Source organism: Nannobrachium achirus, assembly GCF_963921795.1.
Source record: "Nannobrachium achirus genome assembly, chromosome: 23".
Taxonomy (NCBI): Eukaryota; Metazoa; Chordata; class Actinopteri; order Myctophiformes; family Myctophidae; genus Nannobrachium; species Nannobrachium achirus.
Genome location: NC_137830.1, coordinates 1,376,299 through 1,396,290, shown reverse-complemented (window position 1 = coordinate 1,396,290; position 19,992 = coordinate 1,376,299). Strand labels below are relative to the sequence as shown.

The following is a 19,992-nucleotide window of genomic DNA, read 5'->3' as shown; positions in this document are numbered from 1 at the left end:
TTTGTATTGTTTTATTGCGACCGAAGGTCGCAGTTTAATATGAGAAAAGGCACATCTTGTCTCCGTCCGTCCGTCCGTGTACGCTTTTTTACGGTTTATGGGTTTGCTGCTCTGACATCACTGTGTTGTCAGGGGAACACTAACAGAATCCCTTTTATGCCCATATATGGAGATCCCTGCATGTCATCAATATTAAGCCCATATCTAACAGGACTTCATGTGGGAATGCCCATATATGGAGGCCACATCGGCCACATACCACACTAACAGAATCCATATATGGCCAAGACAGATGGCCAAGACAGCCCATATCTGTGTGGCTGGTTCTACAGACAGGGATCTCCATGTATGGGCATAAACGGGATTGTATGTATGATGAAGTCAGATGTCATAGATGTCATAGGATTCCATATACTGCATGGGTACCAGGGGTTTCCATATATGGGTACCTCCATATATGGGTACCAGGGGTCTCCATATGGGTAACTGGTCCGATATACATCATTGGCCAGATGGCCAAGACATGTTGCGACGTCGCCCTTAGGCGTCTTGGTATGCAGATGTATATTCTTATGTTGACATTACTTTCTTCAAAGCAGTTATATTTATATTGTTTTATATGCAGATGTACAGTAACGTATATTCTTATGTTCATGACATTCATAGATATTTTCTCACGCTGAGAACAGAGAAGTGCTTTTATTCCTGTTCCTCCGCTGACACCATAGCTTCTGTTTTCATAATTACACACACACACACACACACACACACACACACACACACACACACACACACACACACACACACACACACACACACACACACACGCCTACAGTGACCTTTTAGCCTTTCCAGCTGAATGTACACCGGTATTCATTGTTCTAACTTACAGTAGCTCTGCATTCATGTGAGACAACTGCAACCAGCCGGCCCTGCAGTGAGTGTTGCCAGAGCGGGTGGTTTTCCCCCCAAATGGGCTATATTTTAAAACCCATTGGGCTGGAAAGAAAACAGCATTGGGCGGGCACTTAAAATGTGGGCTTGTTTTGAACATACTGTATTTGGCAGGTTTTATTAGCGTCACAACACCAGGTATTTCACGCAGTACAGTGTATAAAGCTTATTTCAGACCGACTCCGTGAAATGCGTGTGATTGCACGCATCCCATTCATTTGCGTGCGTGACAGTCCGTCTACTACGATACGGCAAAGTTCTCGCTGATGTCCCATATCTGACGGACTGACAAGGACAGATCTAATTTGAATAAAGTTTATCTCAACCATCTTTATTCTAATCTGATTGGTCTGTGAGCACCGTGCAGCCAATGAAAGCAGCGCTGCTCTGTGTGTAGGTGTGGCTGTGGGAAATGACAGGGAAGTGATCCAAACAGAGTGACTGTCAACCAGTGAGACTCCCTAATCGGGACAAAAGCGACCATCAGGTCGCATACACAAACTTTAGAAGCCAATCAGGAGGGGAAATGGGAAACGGGACAGATCCATGTTGATGACATGACTCTAGACATACTGTGTACCGCTTTGCGTGATTTTAGGCCAAAATCTGTAGGAGCAGTGTCCAAAAATGTGTTTTGCCAGAATGGGCCTCATGGTGGCGCTAGAAGAGGGCCATGTGAGAAATGAGGGGTGGAGGTTGTGGTGGACAGAATGAGTTCTATACGTTTAGACTGCGTGTCCACGGACCCGGTGTGAAACTAGCTTTAAACCTGGATTCTTTCTACTGCTCAGTGCTCTGATCCTTTCTAGAACCCTCCTACTCACTGTATCCACATTCACAGGGGCGTCAATTGGGTATGGCAGGGGTATGCAGCTGCCATACCCTGGGTCCAGAGGGGAAAATAAGTTACTACAGTAAAATAACTACAAATGCTAAATTTAACAAAATGGTCACTTTAACAAGGTATTATAATGATATTCTCCACACTTGTATTCTCCCCATCTTGACAGAATGGTATATTCCCAGGTTTCCGCAGGTCAGCTGCACAGGTGCAATTCATTATTGTTAATTGTGGCACGTTTACTATGCCAAGTTTAGCTGCACTTGAACAACCGTTCCAGGCTGCCATATCCAGCCCAAGAAACCGTAGAAACGGGGGAAAAAATAAAATATACTAAAATAAATGTATCATGCCTGTTGCTAAGGTATGGCAACATGACTGGTGTCTCTTCGCGCGTGCAAGACACCAGTCATGTTGCCATACCTTAGCTTTTTCTGAACTGATGCCACTGCACATACATGCATGCACTGATTCTGTATCTACTCCAGAGCAGTGATTCTCAGCCAGTGTGAGGCGGGCCCTTGTTGGGCCTTTGGAGATTTGACAGTGAAGTCACAATTAAAGGACTTTTAAAACCTTTGTAATGCATGGTTTTGATGCGAGGTTAACTGCATGTCCTGACATGGTGGATCTACAAGCTCATAAGGAGTCCCCAGTCTACAGTAAAGACTCTTATCTTGTGTTTGTAGATCGGTGGTATCACTGGTGGTTTATCTCTTCCTGTGTGTCTGTTGTCTGTTCTGTGTTTAATCAGCACAGTATTGTGTTCACACGTACATACGCACGCACGCACGCACGCACGCACGCACGCAAAGGAAACACCAGTGATCATTATCAGGGTGGGACACCAAACTGCTGCTCAAGGATTCTCTCTCTGTTTTATGTGCGTGCACGTGTGTGTGTGTGTGTGTGTGTGTGTGTGTGTGTGTGTGTGTGTGTGTGTGTGTGTGTGCTTCCTGTTACCATGAATCTGAGTCGATAGCACGCGCACACACACACACACACACACACACACACACACACACACACACGTTCAAAAGTTCAAAGCTTTATTGGTCGTCGGTATGATACAATCTTCCTACCAAAACAAAACATGTGTATGTGCATGTTTTACGTGCACAGTGTGTTTGCGTGTTTGTGTGTGTGTTTGTGTGTGTCCGTGTGTTGGTGTGTGCGTGTGCGTTGACAATTTCAGAACGTTGTATGACATCATCATCATTGTCATCATATCACTTTGACAAGTCTTGAGTAGGGCTACATTTGCTTTGTTTCTGTATGTATATCATTTTCATGCCAAAGATTTTAGTACTTTTAACCAAATAACATTTTAACTTTTAACAGACTTTTTTATTTTTATTTATTTATTGTAAACCACCAGAGATTACTAGAAAAAATGTTGTATTTTGAAAACAACGAACATACACGCATAGTGTTTTTATTCATTTACACCTTTCACCCAGAGTGAATAAATCTGAAGACGCCGGCTTTGCGTCTCCGCCTGTACGACCCAATACACATAATTCCTGAAATGATGACTGTCCCTTAACCTGCATGAGCCAAGCCCCATACCCCCCCCCCCCCCCCCACACACACACACACACACACACACACACACACACACACACACACACAACAAAGATATTGCGTTTGAGCCACTGAGCGCAAAACAGCTAAATGTACATCCCTGCTACACTGCCTCCGTCAGCAACAAGCATCGCTCTCTTCTGTGGTCATCGGTAACACTGACTCTACCATCGCTTCTCTTTGTGGTGCTTTGTGGCAGCTTCACATCACCACTCACAGGCCTGGCATAGGCCTATACCTGTGCACAGTGGTTTTGGTGCGTTCTGGAGATGGTCTTGCCGTTCTCAGTGGTTTCATGTGAGACGATTTCGTCTGTACGCTAAACGTTTTGGAAACAACTCAGTCTATTATCTTCGTGCGGCTACATAGCCTCATGAGCCTGCATAACAATTCTCTCCCTCACCATTCCAAGTTGTCCTTGCGTGTGTGTGCGTACGTGCGTGTGTGCGTGCGTACGTGCGTGCGTGCAAGATCCCGTCACATGACCTCTGACATGACCTCTGACCTTCCAGCCACCACATACCGCACAATTTTAGTTGACTAAATATGCAGTTGATTTAGTCGACTAAAATGTATTTTAGTGTTGCCTTGATGGCTGACTTTACACTTGGCTATGTGCTGAAAATAGCAGATCTACAAGCTCACAACCTTGTAGAGTCAGTGTTACCAATGATACTAATGAAGGCTCTGTACCATTCTTGTCTGTGTGCGTGCGTGCGTGCGTGCGTGCGTGCGTGCGTGCGTGCGTGCGTGTGTGTGTGTGAGAGAGGGATAAGGTGTGGCTTGCCCGTCCCAGCTGTGGGATGTTATTTTTGGTTTGTGGTTTCTCTCTGCGTTCAAAGTGTTACTCTGTAATATACTGGTAAAGTGTGTGTGTGTGTGTGTGTGTGTGTGTGAGTGTGTGTGTGTGTGTGTGTGTGTGTGTGTGTGTGTGTGTGTGTGTGTGTGTGTGTGTGTGTGTGTGTGCGTGCGTGCGTGCGTGCGTGCGTGCGTGCGTGCGTGCGTGCGTGCGTGCGTGCGTGCGTGCGTGCGTGCGTGCGTGCGTGCGTGCGCGTGCGTGTGCGTGTGTGTGTGTTTGAGAGAGAGAGAGTTGCTTTACCTAGACTTGAAAAATCTAGGTTTGCTTAAAAAACAGAATGGGCACACACACACACACACACGCACGCGCACACGCACACAGAGAAAGTTCAATAACAAATGAGCTGAAGTCAGAATAGCGTGCGACTCAGATTTTGACTTAATTAAAACACTTTATTACAACTACGTTCTCTCTCTCTCTCTCTCTCTCTCTCTCTCTCTCTCTCTCTCTCTCTCTGTAGCATTGAGACTGGCTCCTATATGAGCAGTGACATAATAAACAATCTAAAGGCCACCGCACTGTAAAAAAAACATTCATAAAAGCACTACGGTGGTGTGTTTAATAAGCACACTGTAAAAACATGAATAAAAGTCTGTAATAAAGCACTTAAACGCAGTGGAGACACACACACACATCTACCAGACACCACTGAACACATTAGAGGGGTGTCCAAACTGTTTTCAAAGGGGACCACATTAGAACATATTAAAACACCCAAGGGCCTGACATCATGTACTTATTTCAGCTGGACTGTAACAAAGCCATGTACATATGCATCACATTTACAATATTTGATTTAACTATCATCAATATGTAATATCAATGGTCTTTAGTCAGCTGTGTGCTCTGAACAAAACTCTAAGAACTCACATTACCAAATGTAACCAGAAGTGCAAGGTAAAACATATCCTTTCTTTGACTCCTTCAGAATGAGACAACAGGGAACAAGGATTCCTGACAAATTATACTATAATATTCTTGTTTGGCGGCGCTGGCGGGACTGTTATAATATAATTTAGGAATGAAGCCGGGGGCCGTATAAAATGTGTCATCGGGCCACATTTGGCCCCCATGCCGCACTTTGGACAGCCCTTCATCAGAGCTTTGTGTTTTGACCACAGGAGATCACACACTGATACTGTGTCCAAGAAGTCATTTGTCTTTTCAATTAAATTCCACATAGTCTTTATTCATCTGAAATGTCTTACTTTTATTCTAGTTGTATTGATTCAACATCATGAGAATTTAATAGACTAAATCTACTTCTGGTTTGCAAACTTTGCAGTGAGACTCGTTGTGAGCTTGTAGATCGGCTATTTTCGAGCTTAACACGAAACATAAAACAACTTGTCTTTTAGTTCTACTGGATCTCTTCTCCGCTAGTCTTAGTTCTACTGGATCTCTTCTCCTCTAGTCTTAGTTCTACTGGATCTCTTCTCCTCTAGTCTTAGTTCTACTGGATCTCTTCTCCTCTAGTCTTAGTTCTACTGGATCTCTTCTCCTCTAGTCTTAGTTCTACTGGATCTCTTCTCCACTAGTCTTAGTTCTACTGGATCTCTTCTCCACTAGTCCCTCCCTGACATTTGTATTTGTGTATAAATTGCTGTAGCACAATTGCCTAAACTAAGTTATGAAGACTAAAGCTATAGGTTGATTCTTGATTTTTTTGTTAGTTAAATTTTTGGGTTAATAGTTTCATTTGTACACTCTCAGAGTCATAGACATGTAAGGGTCCATTTGTACACTCTCAGAGTTACAGAGCTGTAAGGGTCCATTTGGTTCCATTATTTTTGTTCACTCCATTCCATTTGGACCCTTGGTTGCATCCAGAACCAGACATTGAGAACCAGTTCTCTACACAACAATAGTTTTTTATCTTCTTCTCTGTAATGTGAGAGCGTTATGCTGTAACCCTGCAACCGGTGATGTCATGTGCCCTCTGGCTGCATGCGTCTGATTGGTCCTCCCACTCGTCAGTCAGGTGCAGAGCGGATGAAAGGGAACACTTTATTACGGGGAAACAAAGGCGCTCTGCTCACCTCTGTGTTCCCTGCATACCACACTGAGTAACACTGATTACTGTGACCGCAGAGATCCTGATCACCCCTATGCTCACTTATTCTGGGGTCTTCAAGCTTTTTCAGGCCATGCAGGGACACCTTAGCTGAGAGAGAGAGATGAAATAGGGACCACTTAGCTGAGAGAGATGAAGCAGGGACCCCTTAGCTGAGAGACAGATGAAGCAGGGACCCCTTAGCAGAGAGACAGATGAAGCAGGGACCCCTTAGCAGAGAGAGAGAGATGAAGCAGGGACCCCTTAGCTGAGAGACAGATGAAGCAGGGACCCCTTAGCAGAGAGAGAGATGAAGCAGGGACCCCTTAGCTGAGAGACAGATGAAGCAGGGACCCCTTAGCAGATAGAGAGAGATGAAGCAGGGACCCCTTAGCTGAGAGACAGATGAAGCAGGGTCCCCTTAGCAGAGAGAGAGATGAAGCAGGGACCCCTTAGCTGAGAGACAGATGAAGCAGGGACCCCTTAGCAGAGAGAGAGAGATGAAGCAGGGACCCCTTAGCTGAGAGACAGATGAAGCAGGGACCCCTTAGCAGAGAAAGAGATGAAGCAGGTACCCCTTAGCTGAGACAGATGAAGCAGGGACCCCTTAGCAGAGAGAGAGATGAAGCAGGGACCCCTTAGCTGAGAGACAGATGAAGCAGGGACCCCTTAGCTGGGAGTGTTGTGTTTTCTACTAGTATTTATGCACACACACACACACACACACACACACACACACACACACACACACACACACACACACACACACACACACACACACACACACACACACACACACACACGTAGCAGCTTTGTCTGTTGTTATTGATAATCCAGTAATTAGTCACTATTTAAATCCTCTTTCTCATCGTCGTCACGTCATTGGTGTGAACTCAAGTGACGTGTGGCGGGTTCTCCACGGTGATTGGACGCCGGCAGGCTGGGGGGCGTGGTCTGACTGTAATCTGGGAAGCAAGCTGCCAGAGGGAACGAGGGAGAGGGCTGCCAGGTCTGCTTTTTATAAGCCACTCTGGACTTGTTTCTCTCTAGTTGATTGATTGAAGAATTTATTGTCAGTTTGCCTAGGAAAAAGTACAGTTTCATGACGGTACAGTTCACTGGTACAAGGTCAACTAAAAGGAGATCACAGGAACCACTTTATTTATCTCATATAACATTGAAAGACAGATGGATAGAACACAGTAGGATAACATCAAGTACAAAGGAGAAGACAAAAATTGTCATAATAATATAAATAAATTATAATAAATAAATAATCGATAATATTGATAGTTGGAAATATTGGTTGTTGTAAATAGTTGTAGGCCTAATTCAATAGTGGTGGCTGTAAGCCTAATTAATTGGCTTCTAAAAGTGTAGCTGCTTATTTGGGACTTTCTTCCAATATTTAAAATGTTAGGATTATTTAAAGCAATGGTTGGTTCTCAAATATGTAAAAAAAAAATATACCGGCCTGGACAAATGTTTTTCAGGGCTGTCATTTGGATCATCAGGGGATGGCAATGACAGTGGTTCTCAAACCTTTCAGACCACAACCCCCAAAATGAACTGGGGACCCCCCCCCCCCCCACACACACACACACACACCCTGCACAAGCACTTGGAATTGTAGTAGTTGTTGTTTGACTCGATCTATTCTGCGAGGCGTTTGGTTGTGAGCATGTAGATCTGCTATTTTCACAATGTCTGCCTCCATATTTGACAATTAGACCAATGTTTGACTAGAGGTACAAAAATAAGGTCTTTAAAGTCCTTAAATTGTCAGTTGTCACTTTATAAATGTGCAGATACCTGTATAGACTTATAGGCCTACTGTATGTTGGTCTGTTTACTGTTGAGTGAGAATATGTTAACATTTAGCTAAACATCTGGGGACCCCCAAAAAATATTTGGGGACCCCTCTGGGGGTCCTGACCCACATGTTGAGAACCATTGCCCTAGAGTTCACTTTTAAATGCTTAATTTGTCCCTCAAATTATTAATAAATCTGATTTCATTGCAATGGATATGACACACATTTAGACAAGCCTTTTACTGTAATGCAGTCATGAATGGATTTATCAACCACTTTCACGGAGGCATCCATATTTTGGGAATGTCATACAGTAGGCCAACATTTAGAAAAATGTGCTCTTTTCACTTTTCACCTGAGCTTGTACATCAACTATTTTTGCTAGTTTAGAAATGGAGCTGAGGTAATGATTTATTTATTTATTTATTTTTTCTGATGTTATGCCTCTGGTAATAATTTTTGGGAGGCTTGTTTTCATAGACCTGTTTTGCTTGTTTCTCTCAAATCTGGCAACACCAACGGGAGACACACACACACACACACACACACACACGCAGCGGTCGAGTCGAGCTCTCTCTGTCTCTCCACTTTAAAAGTTTACTTTAAAGTAATTTCTCTGTTGTTTCTGGACTCTTGGAGCCTCTGGATTCTTCTGTTGGATTACAAACATCTTCAGGAGGAGTTTTATAACCGCAGGAGTTTAATTAAAGGACATTAAAAGCAGATTAAAGAAGAGAGGTCGCCATGTGAGGAGCAGACAGCAGTACAGTAAGACCAGACGGGAACAAGGAAGCGAATATTAAATAAACATTGAAATAAATCTCCTTCTAAAGCGTGTTGTTAAAGTTAAAGCTTGGTGTAGTTTCATTAGTGTTGGATTGAAACGCCTGGCGGAGCTTCGTTCACTTTAAAGCCGTTTGTTTTGTTATATTGTATTTTATTTTCCCCTTTATTTTTTCCATGGAATGTTTTTGGACTTTGAATGGACCGTTGTGACGTCACACCGACCTGTAGGTTATGCGTGAATGTTTTGAGGGTTTAAATTAGACCGTCAGTAGTGCAGTTTAATGGGTGTTTTTAGGGTTTAAATTCGACCTTAATGGACGTCTCAGGGTGTAAATTAGACCAGTAGTTTAGTTAACAGTTTAATGGGTGTTTCAGGGTGTACATTAGACCAGTAGTTTAGTTAACAGTTTAATGGGTGTTTCAGGGTGTAAATCAGACCATAATGGACGTGTCGGGGTGTAAATTAGACCAGTGGGGGTCCAGTATGAGCAGTGGATACAGCAGTCTGGAGGAAGACCAGGAAGAGTTCTTCTTCACCGCCAGAACCTCCTTCTTCAAGAACCCTAAACCCACCGGAAAGGTAAAATAACCACCACCTTTATTTATTTATCTATAACCCAACAGCAAGGTAAAACTAGAGTGCATTCTGTCGAGGTGCCAACTTGCAGCTTGTGCACTCGTGACCGTGTATATGGCCTACCTGTGCGCCAGCAGAGCGCACAAGTAGTATTGTTGTCTGTTTGTGCGTTGGTGGGCAAGGTGGCATTCTGCCGAGGTGCCAACTTGCACCTTGTTATTTATATATAAGAAGGTCGCACTTGTTGTTGGTGATGTCTCCAAGTATGCTTGTCGCTCATTGGCTGTTGATGGTGAAGTCACTGGAAACAGTTCCAACTGAGATTTCCAGAGTTCCCTGTCCTGAGCAACTTCTGCGAGAGCTTCTCTGTAAAGATAGTGTTCACGTGTGTGTGTGTGTGTGTGTGTGTGTGTGTGTGTGTGTGTGTGTTAGAGATGTGCCGATTGATCGGTGAGTGATCGCGATCGGACGATAATGCCTCTACCGGTATCGGTATCGCCTTTGCCGTTCTACAAGCTAGATCAGCTATTTTCACAATATTTATCTGTGGAGTAACCTCAGCTTCAACTCCTACAAGTTGAATTGGACACTAAAGGACCTCAGCCTGTACTCTCCTAGTGTTTATACTTAATATACAATGTCAATGTGTTGTAAGAAGACATTAAATATCATTAAATATATAAATCCTGCTACAGTACAGTAACACAATAAATAGAAGAATTTATGGATTTGACGCGGGAATATCGGTATCGGCAGACACTGATTCCAGTTGATCTGTGATCGGTATCGGCCCCAAAAATCACAATCGGAGCATCTAGTGTGTGTGTGTGTGCATTGGAAACTACTTGGGAGACCAACAGTTTTGTGACAGATATTGATAATAATCTGCATGTCACTGTGGTCATTATTACTGATGAAGCGTTAATGGCCTGCTCTGTTCTATTTGAGTTTTAACCCACAGCACCCCTGAGTTACACTGTTGCCTTTACAGAGCCTTACATTTAGGTCATAGTGTATCAGTTACATTGTTACTTTATAGGACGTTATATTTATGTCATATTATCAGTTACATTCAGGGACGTGCTGGGCCCCTGATTCAGCCCGGGAAAAAGAGTTGGAGAGGCCCTCATTGCGCGCTATAGAGAGAGAGCTCTCTATAGCGCTGCTCAAAGATTTGCCATTTCAGATCATGACAAGTGACAAGCCAGTGGGCCAATTACATGAGTTATATTTTGTCGTTGTTGGGTGGAAACCTTGTATGTACAAAACCGTTTGTTTTGTATTTATAATTTTAAAAATGATTTACACATATGTAAATCTTTCCCTCTAAGATACAGTTTATGTCATGAAGACGACTAGAGAAAATATCTGTTTCTATTATTAGAACAGATCGAAAATAACTTGTATACTTGGCTTTGTTGTTTGCAACAGATACAGTATACAAGCTTGTAGATCTGCTACTTATGATCAGCCAAGGGCTAAACTCTAAATAAAAGAATGCAGACATGCAGGTGATTTCCCCGTTTCCAGTGGTTTGAATGAAACATGAGAAACAGTGTGTGTGCATGTTAGGATGCGTCGCCATGGGAACGGTGTTGGATTACCAAACCTAAACATCAAGCTATACGTCACACTGCTTGTTCAGAACACCACGTCTGTTGATGCAACATGTACTGTAGATCTGTGCTCATAGTAGGTCTGTGCTAGTTCTGGTCCGTAGTGTTATACAGTGTAGATAGGGCTGTCCATAGTGTTTAGGCCTAGGATTATTGACCGCTTTAACAATTGAAAAATAGCAGATATACAAGCTCACAGCTGCGAGCTTGTAGATCTGCTATTTTTGAAAAAGTCGTGAAAATGGGGGCAAATCTTTGAATATATGTATTTTCAAAGCGAACGGTTGTAACTCAAATTTTGCTTCTGGGTGGTCCCTGGAACTAGATATTTTGAGATGCGGGTCCGTGGCCAAATAAATATCATTTTGGGGGTCCTTCACATGAAAAGGTTTGAGAACCTCTGACATAGTGGTCTCTCAAGAACAGACTAACTGAGCTCCAGTTAAGTGAAAAGGACCTTTTCTTTGACGATGGCTAAGCCAGAATGCTGACATATAGAAACATAGGGTTTTTCAAAAAATCTTAGGATTCAAAAGACACTTATAGAATCGGGTCAAAATTCTAATTTTCAAGATTTTTCAAAAATAGCAGATCTACAAGCTCGCAGCGCGGCACTCGGTGCCGCGCTGTGAGGTTGTATATCTGCTATTTTTCAATAGTTAAAGCATAAAATAATGATACACAAAATGTGTCCCCGTTCTAAATGAGTTAATTTGATTTGATTTAATTGTTTTTTTGTCGATGACAATTACATTTCTGTTTGGCTTGTATGAAGTTGCACATGGCAGATATGACACATAACCTAAATATACAAAGAAATGACTGACATATTTCACAACTTCATACTTTAAAAAGATCACTGATAGTGGAAATAGCCGATCTACAAGCTCACAACTCGTCACATCCTGTGACGGTCAGGAGTTGAAGATCTGTCCTAGCTAGCTCTGGTCCATAGCGTTAGAGGGTGTTCTACTTAACGCTATGTCACTGATGAGCCCTTACGCTCTCAGCAGCAGTAGCCTCTCGTCTGTAGTCAAAATAAACAATACAATACACTGTCTCTGCTCACCAAAACAAAGACTGTTCTAAGATGTTGAGTTGAAAGCCTGCTTTCCTTAGTGGGAACACTCAGTGCCCCACCTCTAAAATGTCTAAAATATACTTTTTGTCCAGAAAAGGAAATATTTCTCTGGAATAAAACAATGATAGTAAAAACGGTGCCCTCTGCAGATCTGGTCAATAGAAAAACTCCATTGACCAGATTTTGCCTTCCGGTGTCTGGTGAAATACTTTATTTTCTGACAAAAAAAAAAAAAAAAAAAAGAAAGTATATTTTAGACGTGAGGTGGGAGGCTCCGAGTCTTTCCGGCTAAGGAAAGTAGGCTTTCAACTCCTAAATCAGTCTTTGTTTTGGTGAGCAGTGAAGGTGTATTGTTTATTTTGACTACAGACGAGAGGCTGAGCAGCCTGGGTTGCCACAGCTGAGAGCATAAGGGCTCTTCAGTGACTTAAGGCATGTTTTCACTACAGTTCCGGAATTTTTCCTGCAAAATAATTAGCATAATAATTTTCAACCTGCCGGGAGTTTTGTTTTTTGGGTGTTTTCACATGAGCAAAAATGCAGGCATTGCAATAAAATACATCGTTTTCACTAAAACCATTGTCACGGTATAAGTCCGTGTTGCCAGACTTTGCGAGAGAAATAAGCAACCAGGTGTACGAAAATAAGCCCAAAAAGTGATATTATCTAGGCCACAAGAGCACTTTAAAACTAAACGCATCGCCGCATCAGCTACTTGAAAAGTGATCTAGAAGCTTACAACAAATAAAACGCAACCAGAAACTATCAAATTATATATAAGCAACTTTACGGAAATCAAGCCCATAGTCGCTTATAAGTAGCAGGCATGGCAACACGCCATACAGTCTCACTGCTTGTTGAGCAGCCGTAACGGGTGCTTCGAGTCTTCGCTTCTGTCTTTCTTTTTCTCTCTCACCCGGCCTGAACGGTTCCTGAACCCTTCAAATGGATTTAACAAGTTACAAGACATATTCTTCATGCAAAAACACATAAGGTTCAGAAAGGATCGCTACATGATGCAACGTGTTGCACTTGTGGGCTTGTAGATTATTAGCTGTGTTTTTTTTTCTTCACTTGGCACCATAAACGATGGATGACCAGAGAAAGAAAGAGACTTCTGCTGTGTTTGTCAATGCGATTCTAGCCTAAATAATTAATCCCCTATACAAGGTGAAGCTGTAGACCTACTTTATTTCTATATATTCCTTTACATTCAGGTCGTTTTCAATCCCAGATACAATGTTTTAAACTGTTAACTGGCTCCTTTCATGCACCTGGTTGTAAAAAAAACGGCAAATTCGCGGCATGAGTTTTCACTGGAGGGAAATGTGTATTGTCACGGTACTTTCAGCGAAAATTACTAGGTATTTTCACGTCACGTTTGGGGCACCAAAACTTCCGGCACACAAAATAGGTGGCCGTTTTCACATGGCGTGAATTTCAAAATTGCCGTAATTTTGGAAAAAACTTCCAGAAGTTTTGCTCTATGAAAACGGGGCTATAGTGTTAAGTAGAACTCCCTCTTAACACTATGGATCAGAGCTAAGGCCTGGCCCAGTGGTTCTCTAAGTGGATTCCAGGGACTTTAGGGGGTCTAAATTGATGTTTACAAGTCTGTAAATCTGACGGTGTACAAACATTTGTACACTCTCAGAGTTAAGGCGAGACCTGGTTTGACATTTGAACGTTTGAGAAACACTGGCCACAGCTACCTTAAGCTAGCCTTACACCTAACAACTTTGGTAAGATTGTGGACAGATTTGGGAAAGATTTCTTAAAGACTACCCTCACACTATAAGATTGGAAAAAGACTCCCCAAAGACTGTAGGATGATTTTTCAAAGATTTCAGTTGTTAGATGTGTATGCCTCTAAAGATTGTGTAAAGACTGGTCCAAGATTCCATTTTATTTGCTGAAATATGCCTATTATAGCCCTGTGTTCCTAAATAAATTATAATATTATTATAAAGCATTAGGCTAACAATAAATGAAAATAGCCGATCTACAAGCTCAGTCACAGCGCGTCGCATCACAGTATTGCAGTATTGATACCTTTACTTGATTACTTTTTCCATCATTGCACATGCAGTGCGCGCACACACACACACACACACACACACACACACACACACACACACACACACACCAAGCTCCGCCTTCCTCCCTCAGCCCTCTGTGCCTCTCTAGTTCTCTCCTCCTCTCAGTCTAGCCGGCGCAGATCGATCCTATCAACTATTATCAACGTTGAATGTTTGGAATAATGGAAACGCGGAGAAATAACTAATAAAGGGCTGTTGTAGTAGCCGCACCAACAACGACCAGGCTGGCAGCTCAGGCAGCGTCTTTTGGGGAATGAATGGCTTGGCTTTTGGCTTGTTCTGTTTTGGTTGTAGGCTAGGCTACGTCATTGTATTCATTCAGACTCAGCCCCGATTTGTGAAAATATTAAACCAGTTTGATATTCTCGTAACAGAATCTGGCTCTCAAGTTGGGGTAAAAATCGAGTCGGACCACTACCTCACATTTAACGATTGAGTAACGACTGAGTCACGGGAGCGCGCCGCAACTAGCCTCGATTTTATTACGATTGAGAAATCTTTTCAAAGTCGTTAGATGTAAGAGGGCCTTTAGGCACCAATGCTGGCACATGGGAGGGCGATCACTGCTGGTGCTGGCCAGTGTTGGGCAATATTACTTAGGAGAGTAATCGTTACTTATTACTTATTACTCCTTGGAAAAAGTAATAATATTATATTACTTATTACTTGGAATCAAGAGTAATATGTAATATATTAAGTTATATTACTTTTTTTTTTCTTTCCTGCAAAATCTGTTTAGCCAGCTCCTTTTAGAACTGAATCCAATTTATTGGAACAATAAGAGTCTCTGGGATGCAATTAAAGAAATTATAATTGCAGGCTTTGTAATTAATTCATCTCAATTAATCACATTTTAATCACACATCAATATTTGACCTGGGAACAGTTAGAAACTTTTTTTAATGGATTTTGGTATAGGCCTACAAGCAAATCAATTAATAATTAAGACATATAATATATAACCCAACAAAACATTGCTTATTTTTTATTACATTTAAAACTCTCAGCTCTGTTGAAGACGCCTGCCTATATTATCCTTAAATAATAGGCTACATATTTTCTTTTCTGCCTAAAAAGTGTAGGCTATTTTAGACGTGAGGTGCAGGGGCTCTGGGTGTTCCCACTAAGGAAAGTAGGCTTTCAACTCCCTGAGGGTGCTGAGGCCTGCTTTGCACCCTCATTTTGGCCAGGGAGCACCCCCACCTCAGTAATTCCCGAAATTTACATTATAATACAGTAGATCAGCATTGGCTGGCCACAACTGGTTTGGCACACACTCCCATTGGTATGCAAATTTAGCCTTTTGTTTTCACCTGGCCGATTTGAGTTGGGTAGCCTTCACTTAAAGCATAGCACCCTCAGCCATTGTGGGCTGCCGCCGGCCCTGACATGAGGCTTATTGAGCACAGACAGTGGAGGCTACGCTAACTGGCTAACAGCAGCAACTCAGTCCGCAGTGGTCCACGGTGGTCCCGCTGAGCTCCGCGGACGGTCCGCGGCGCCCCCGCGACGGACCCCACCGCGGCCGAGAGGAGTGCTTGTAGATTGTAAACGTCCCATCCATGTAAGCGCGTCGCACGCTGTATATGCTCTCTCTGTGACTGTGACAGGCAACGCAGCGCTGACACTGGTCCATGCACTGGTCATGACATAAGCAACGTCATAACTGTGCGCGCTGCGCAAATGACTGATCTACAAGCTACATCGCATCTCTGTAGATGTATGTTGATGTCTTGTAGATCTGTTCTTTTTCTGCAATCGGCTAAAATGGCTAGTAACGGAGTAGCGAGGCTTTTTTTTGCGGAGTAAAGCGTTATATATTACCATTTTTTTTAGAGTAATACCTTACACTACTCGTTACTGGAAAAAGTAATAATATTACAGTAATATATTATTAGTAATTCGTTACTGCCCAACACTGGTGCTGGCACACTGGCACGAGTGAGAGAGAGAGGAATTTTCTTATAGAATATTAAAAAGGAAGACAATAAATAGTATAAATGATGTTACAGTAAGTCCCCTCAACATCTGTAGGCAAATATCATTATCTTAGTCTTCACAGTGCATCACAGCTTCACAAACATCGGGTGAAAAAGATGTCTTTGTTTTTGATTGATTGATTGATTGAAGTATTTATTGTCAGTTTGCATAGGAAAAAGTACATTTTCATGACAGCGCAAATCACTGGTACAAGGTCAACTAAATGGCTTAAGTACTCCTAGTAAGCTTTTCGGCTTATTTACACAGGAACGACTTTATGTATCTCATAAGACAGACAGATAGAAGTTAGAACACAGTACTATGCATAGGATGACATCAATTACAAAAGCAGAAAATAGGAAAAAAGGGGGTCTATTTCCACAAGTCACGAGTAGCAGCCGGCTGAAGGTGACTTTTCAGACTAATTTTAAAGGAGGCAAGGGATTTGCTCTCCTTTAAGGCCTGCGGTAGGGCGTTCCACATGTTGGTGGTATGTTTGGCTGTTACATGGTTTAATTTGTAGTTTTCCATGAGTACAGTAGATATAGATATAGATTAAAAGCAGGAGAGAGAGAAGAAAAAGGCTGATAGAAAGTGGTCCAATAATTAAAAGTCTGTAATTATTCATAATCATAGTTCTACACATGGCATACAGTATGTAGTAAGTGGTTCAGGGTGTTTAGAAGAACGTTGCAGTTGTTGTGCATAACAGATGACATGAGACTGTTTTAATTAATGACGTAAACGTGATTTAGTGTTTAGGATTTTAATCAGACTGGGTGTGTCTGACCTTTCTTCCAGTTAATGAGAGGTTTTCATCTGAAACATAACAGGGACGTGCAGAGAATGTTAGAGAGGCAGGGCTGACATTTCTAAAGGGGCCTTTTGGTGGCAATATCGGAAATAGCAGACCTCCAAGCTTGGTGGTCGGCTATTTTCTGTGCTTGATACCACACTGAACTAAGCACAATTAAGTGAATACTGGAGATGTGGCGTAACAGCATGGGTTTCTACACAAAGAGGGCAATTCTTTCAACATAAGATGCTGCATTCAAGTTCAGTAGAGTTTGGTCAAGGCAATTCTCTTGAATGCTGCCTTCAGGTATGGCATGGAAAGAGGGCTTTTGCATTTCTTTCACCATAGTGAAAACTGCATTCATGGTGAATACTAACCTGGTGAATGTTAACCGGGTGAATGCTACTATGCCTAAACCTAACCCTAATCCTAACCAATGTACCAATGGACTAATGAGATGTTGGATAAAAGGGCAGGGGCTCAAGCCCCCTTTGATGTCTATCAAGATGCTGTACTCTGTCAGCTACCATGCGCCTCCCCACGCTTAGAAAGTGATTAGCGGTGCGGTGGGCCCGAGAAGGAAGGTTAAGCAGGACCCAAATTAGTTTTGGGCTTGGGTTTGGAGCCTTGTTTTTAGGGCTTTTAAGGCGTTGCGATACCATACGTGGTAGTCATAGAGGGGCTGAATGAGTGCACTCGCCAAAGTCTTCTAAGTATTCTTATTGTAGATCTGCTATTTTCTTTTATTGAAGTACGGAAGCCAAATCTGGTTCAGTTTACTAGAAAGTGTTGAAGTGCTTCAAATTATGTAACTTAGACACACACACACACACACACACACACACACACACACACACACACACACACACACATATACACACACACACACACACACACACACACACACACATACACACACACACACACAGTCAGCATAATGTAACAGAGCCTACTGTATCCATTGTCCTTCCTCTTGGCATGTCGCATTCTTCTGTGTGACCCTTGATATTTCCACCATGTGCGTTAGTTGTCACAGCCTGTGTGTGTGTGTGTGTGTGTGTGTGTGTGTGTGTGTGTGTGTGTGTGTGTGTGTGTGTGTGTGTGTGTGTGTGTGTGTGTGTGTGTGTGTGTGTGTGTGCGTGTGTGCGCGTGTGGTCACGGGGACCCCCTGGGTTCTCAAGCGCTGGGTGGGGGTCCAGCAGTGGGTCAAGGGGTCACAGGTGATGTCACCATGATCTGTCAGGCGTTTATTTTCAACCAGCATATAGGTGGTATGTTTAATGTTTTTAAAGTAGAACTACAAGCTCACAGCCTATATGCATGTTTAATGCGTATAGGCTCTTAAAGCAGATCTACAAGCTCACAGCCTACAGTGTATGTATGTTTAATGTTTAAGGGCTGTTTAGCAGATCTACAAGCTAACAGCATATATGCATGTTTAATGTTTATAGGCTTTTAAAGCAGATCTACCAGTTAATGCTCACATGGCAGTGATGGAGATCATCATATGACTGAGACGTGGTTATAGCTTGGAGATCTTATCTGACTGGCATATGGGACCATCTCTGTTTATACGTTTACCAGACAGACAGACAGACAGACAGACAGACAGACAGACAGACAGACAGACAGACAGACAGACAGACAGACAGACAGACAGAACAATTGACAGTGAAGGAGAACTGGTCTCATATGGCTCATTGTGTATGGGCAGTATAATCACACACACACACACACACACACACACACACACACACACACACACACACACACACACACAGTGTGTGTGAATAGTGTCACTGTACAGAGAAATGTCACAAGGAGAGGTCGTCTATCTCATGTGAACCACTGTAGTCTGGGGTAATCCCCCCCCCCCCCCCCACACACACCCTCTCATATAACTTGCAGACTCAGTGTCTGCAGTGAAGACAGTGTTTGCTTTCACATTCACACGCATGACGTTGTTTATGAATGAATTACATTTACAATTTACACTGCAGTCATTTATTTATCAGACGCTGTTAATCCAGAGTGATTTACAGTAATCAACGACATCACATGGTCATACATCTAAGTGTATAGAAATATTAGTCGAGGATCACCAGACTAACAGTAGAATAACTACATAAACCAATAATCTGTCCATACTGTATAAACTATACTTGACTCACTATAGGATGTCAGTTAGTGTCCACACCTAGGACTCCGGAGGCCCCAGAGGTCGCAGGTACGATTCCCCACTCCAGCTACCACTGCTCCCCTTCCCCCTTGCGCTCCTTGTGGGCATCACTGGGTTGAGTTCAGCTGGGTCAAAGCTGACATAAAAAGCAGCTGGGTTGGGCTGCGATATCTGAATTTCCCCCGCGGGAGGTATTCATTATCACTATCATTATCATTATCATTAGATCTACAATGACGTGACATCAGTAACCTGGGTGGCAGAAGGAGAATTTACCCATTATGTGTCTTATGGGTTTGTGTTATCAGATCATTGTGTGCACTCCCTCTGGTGTTGTGGCTGTGGGTGTCGCTAACGTTTTGGAGATGTTTGGTCAGATATGCGGGTACTGAGGGGATGGAGGGCAGATTTGCGTTGACTATTTTGAAAGTCAATCCCATTTTTAGTTGTTTAACCCTGTCTTCAATGCTGAGCCATCTTAGGCTAGCAAAATGTATGGGAGAACCGTGGGTCATGGGCCTCAGGTGGAGAAGTAGCCGAATCAGTTTGTTTTGGGAGGTTTGGAGCTTAGTCTTTAGTGATTCTGTCCCTAATTAAGGCTTAAATGGTAAATGGTGCATTTACTGTATATAGCGCCTTTATCCAAGGCGCTTTACAGAGATTGTGCATTACATTCACCCATTCACACACACATTCATTACATTCACCCATTCACACACACATTCACACAGCGATGTCAGAGGAAACCATGCTTGGCACCAACCTGCTCATCAG

The 19,992-nt window shown here is 42.7% G+C and overlaps 1 protein-coding gene across 2 annotated transcripts in view; it reads left to right on the top strand.

Moving 5' to 3' along the window:
• The first annotated feature begins 8,662 nt into the window (after positions 1–8,662).
• The window catches only part of rassf3 (Ras association domain family member 3), a 55,442-nt gene continuing 44,112 nt past the window's right edge, over positions 8,663–19,992 (top strand). The window contains exons 1-2 of one of the 2 annotated variants that reach the window (XM_080754547.1): positions 8,663–8,872; positions 9,315–9,470. In XM_080754547.1, the coding sequence (XP_080610673.1) occupies positions 9,333–9,470 (138 nt within the window). In that variant the 5' untranslated portion in view covers positions 8,663–8,872; positions 9,315–9,332. Of the gene's footprint in view, positions 9,471–19,992 lie in introns of both variants that reach the window. The other variant, XM_080754546.1, reaches the window with a different exon arrangement.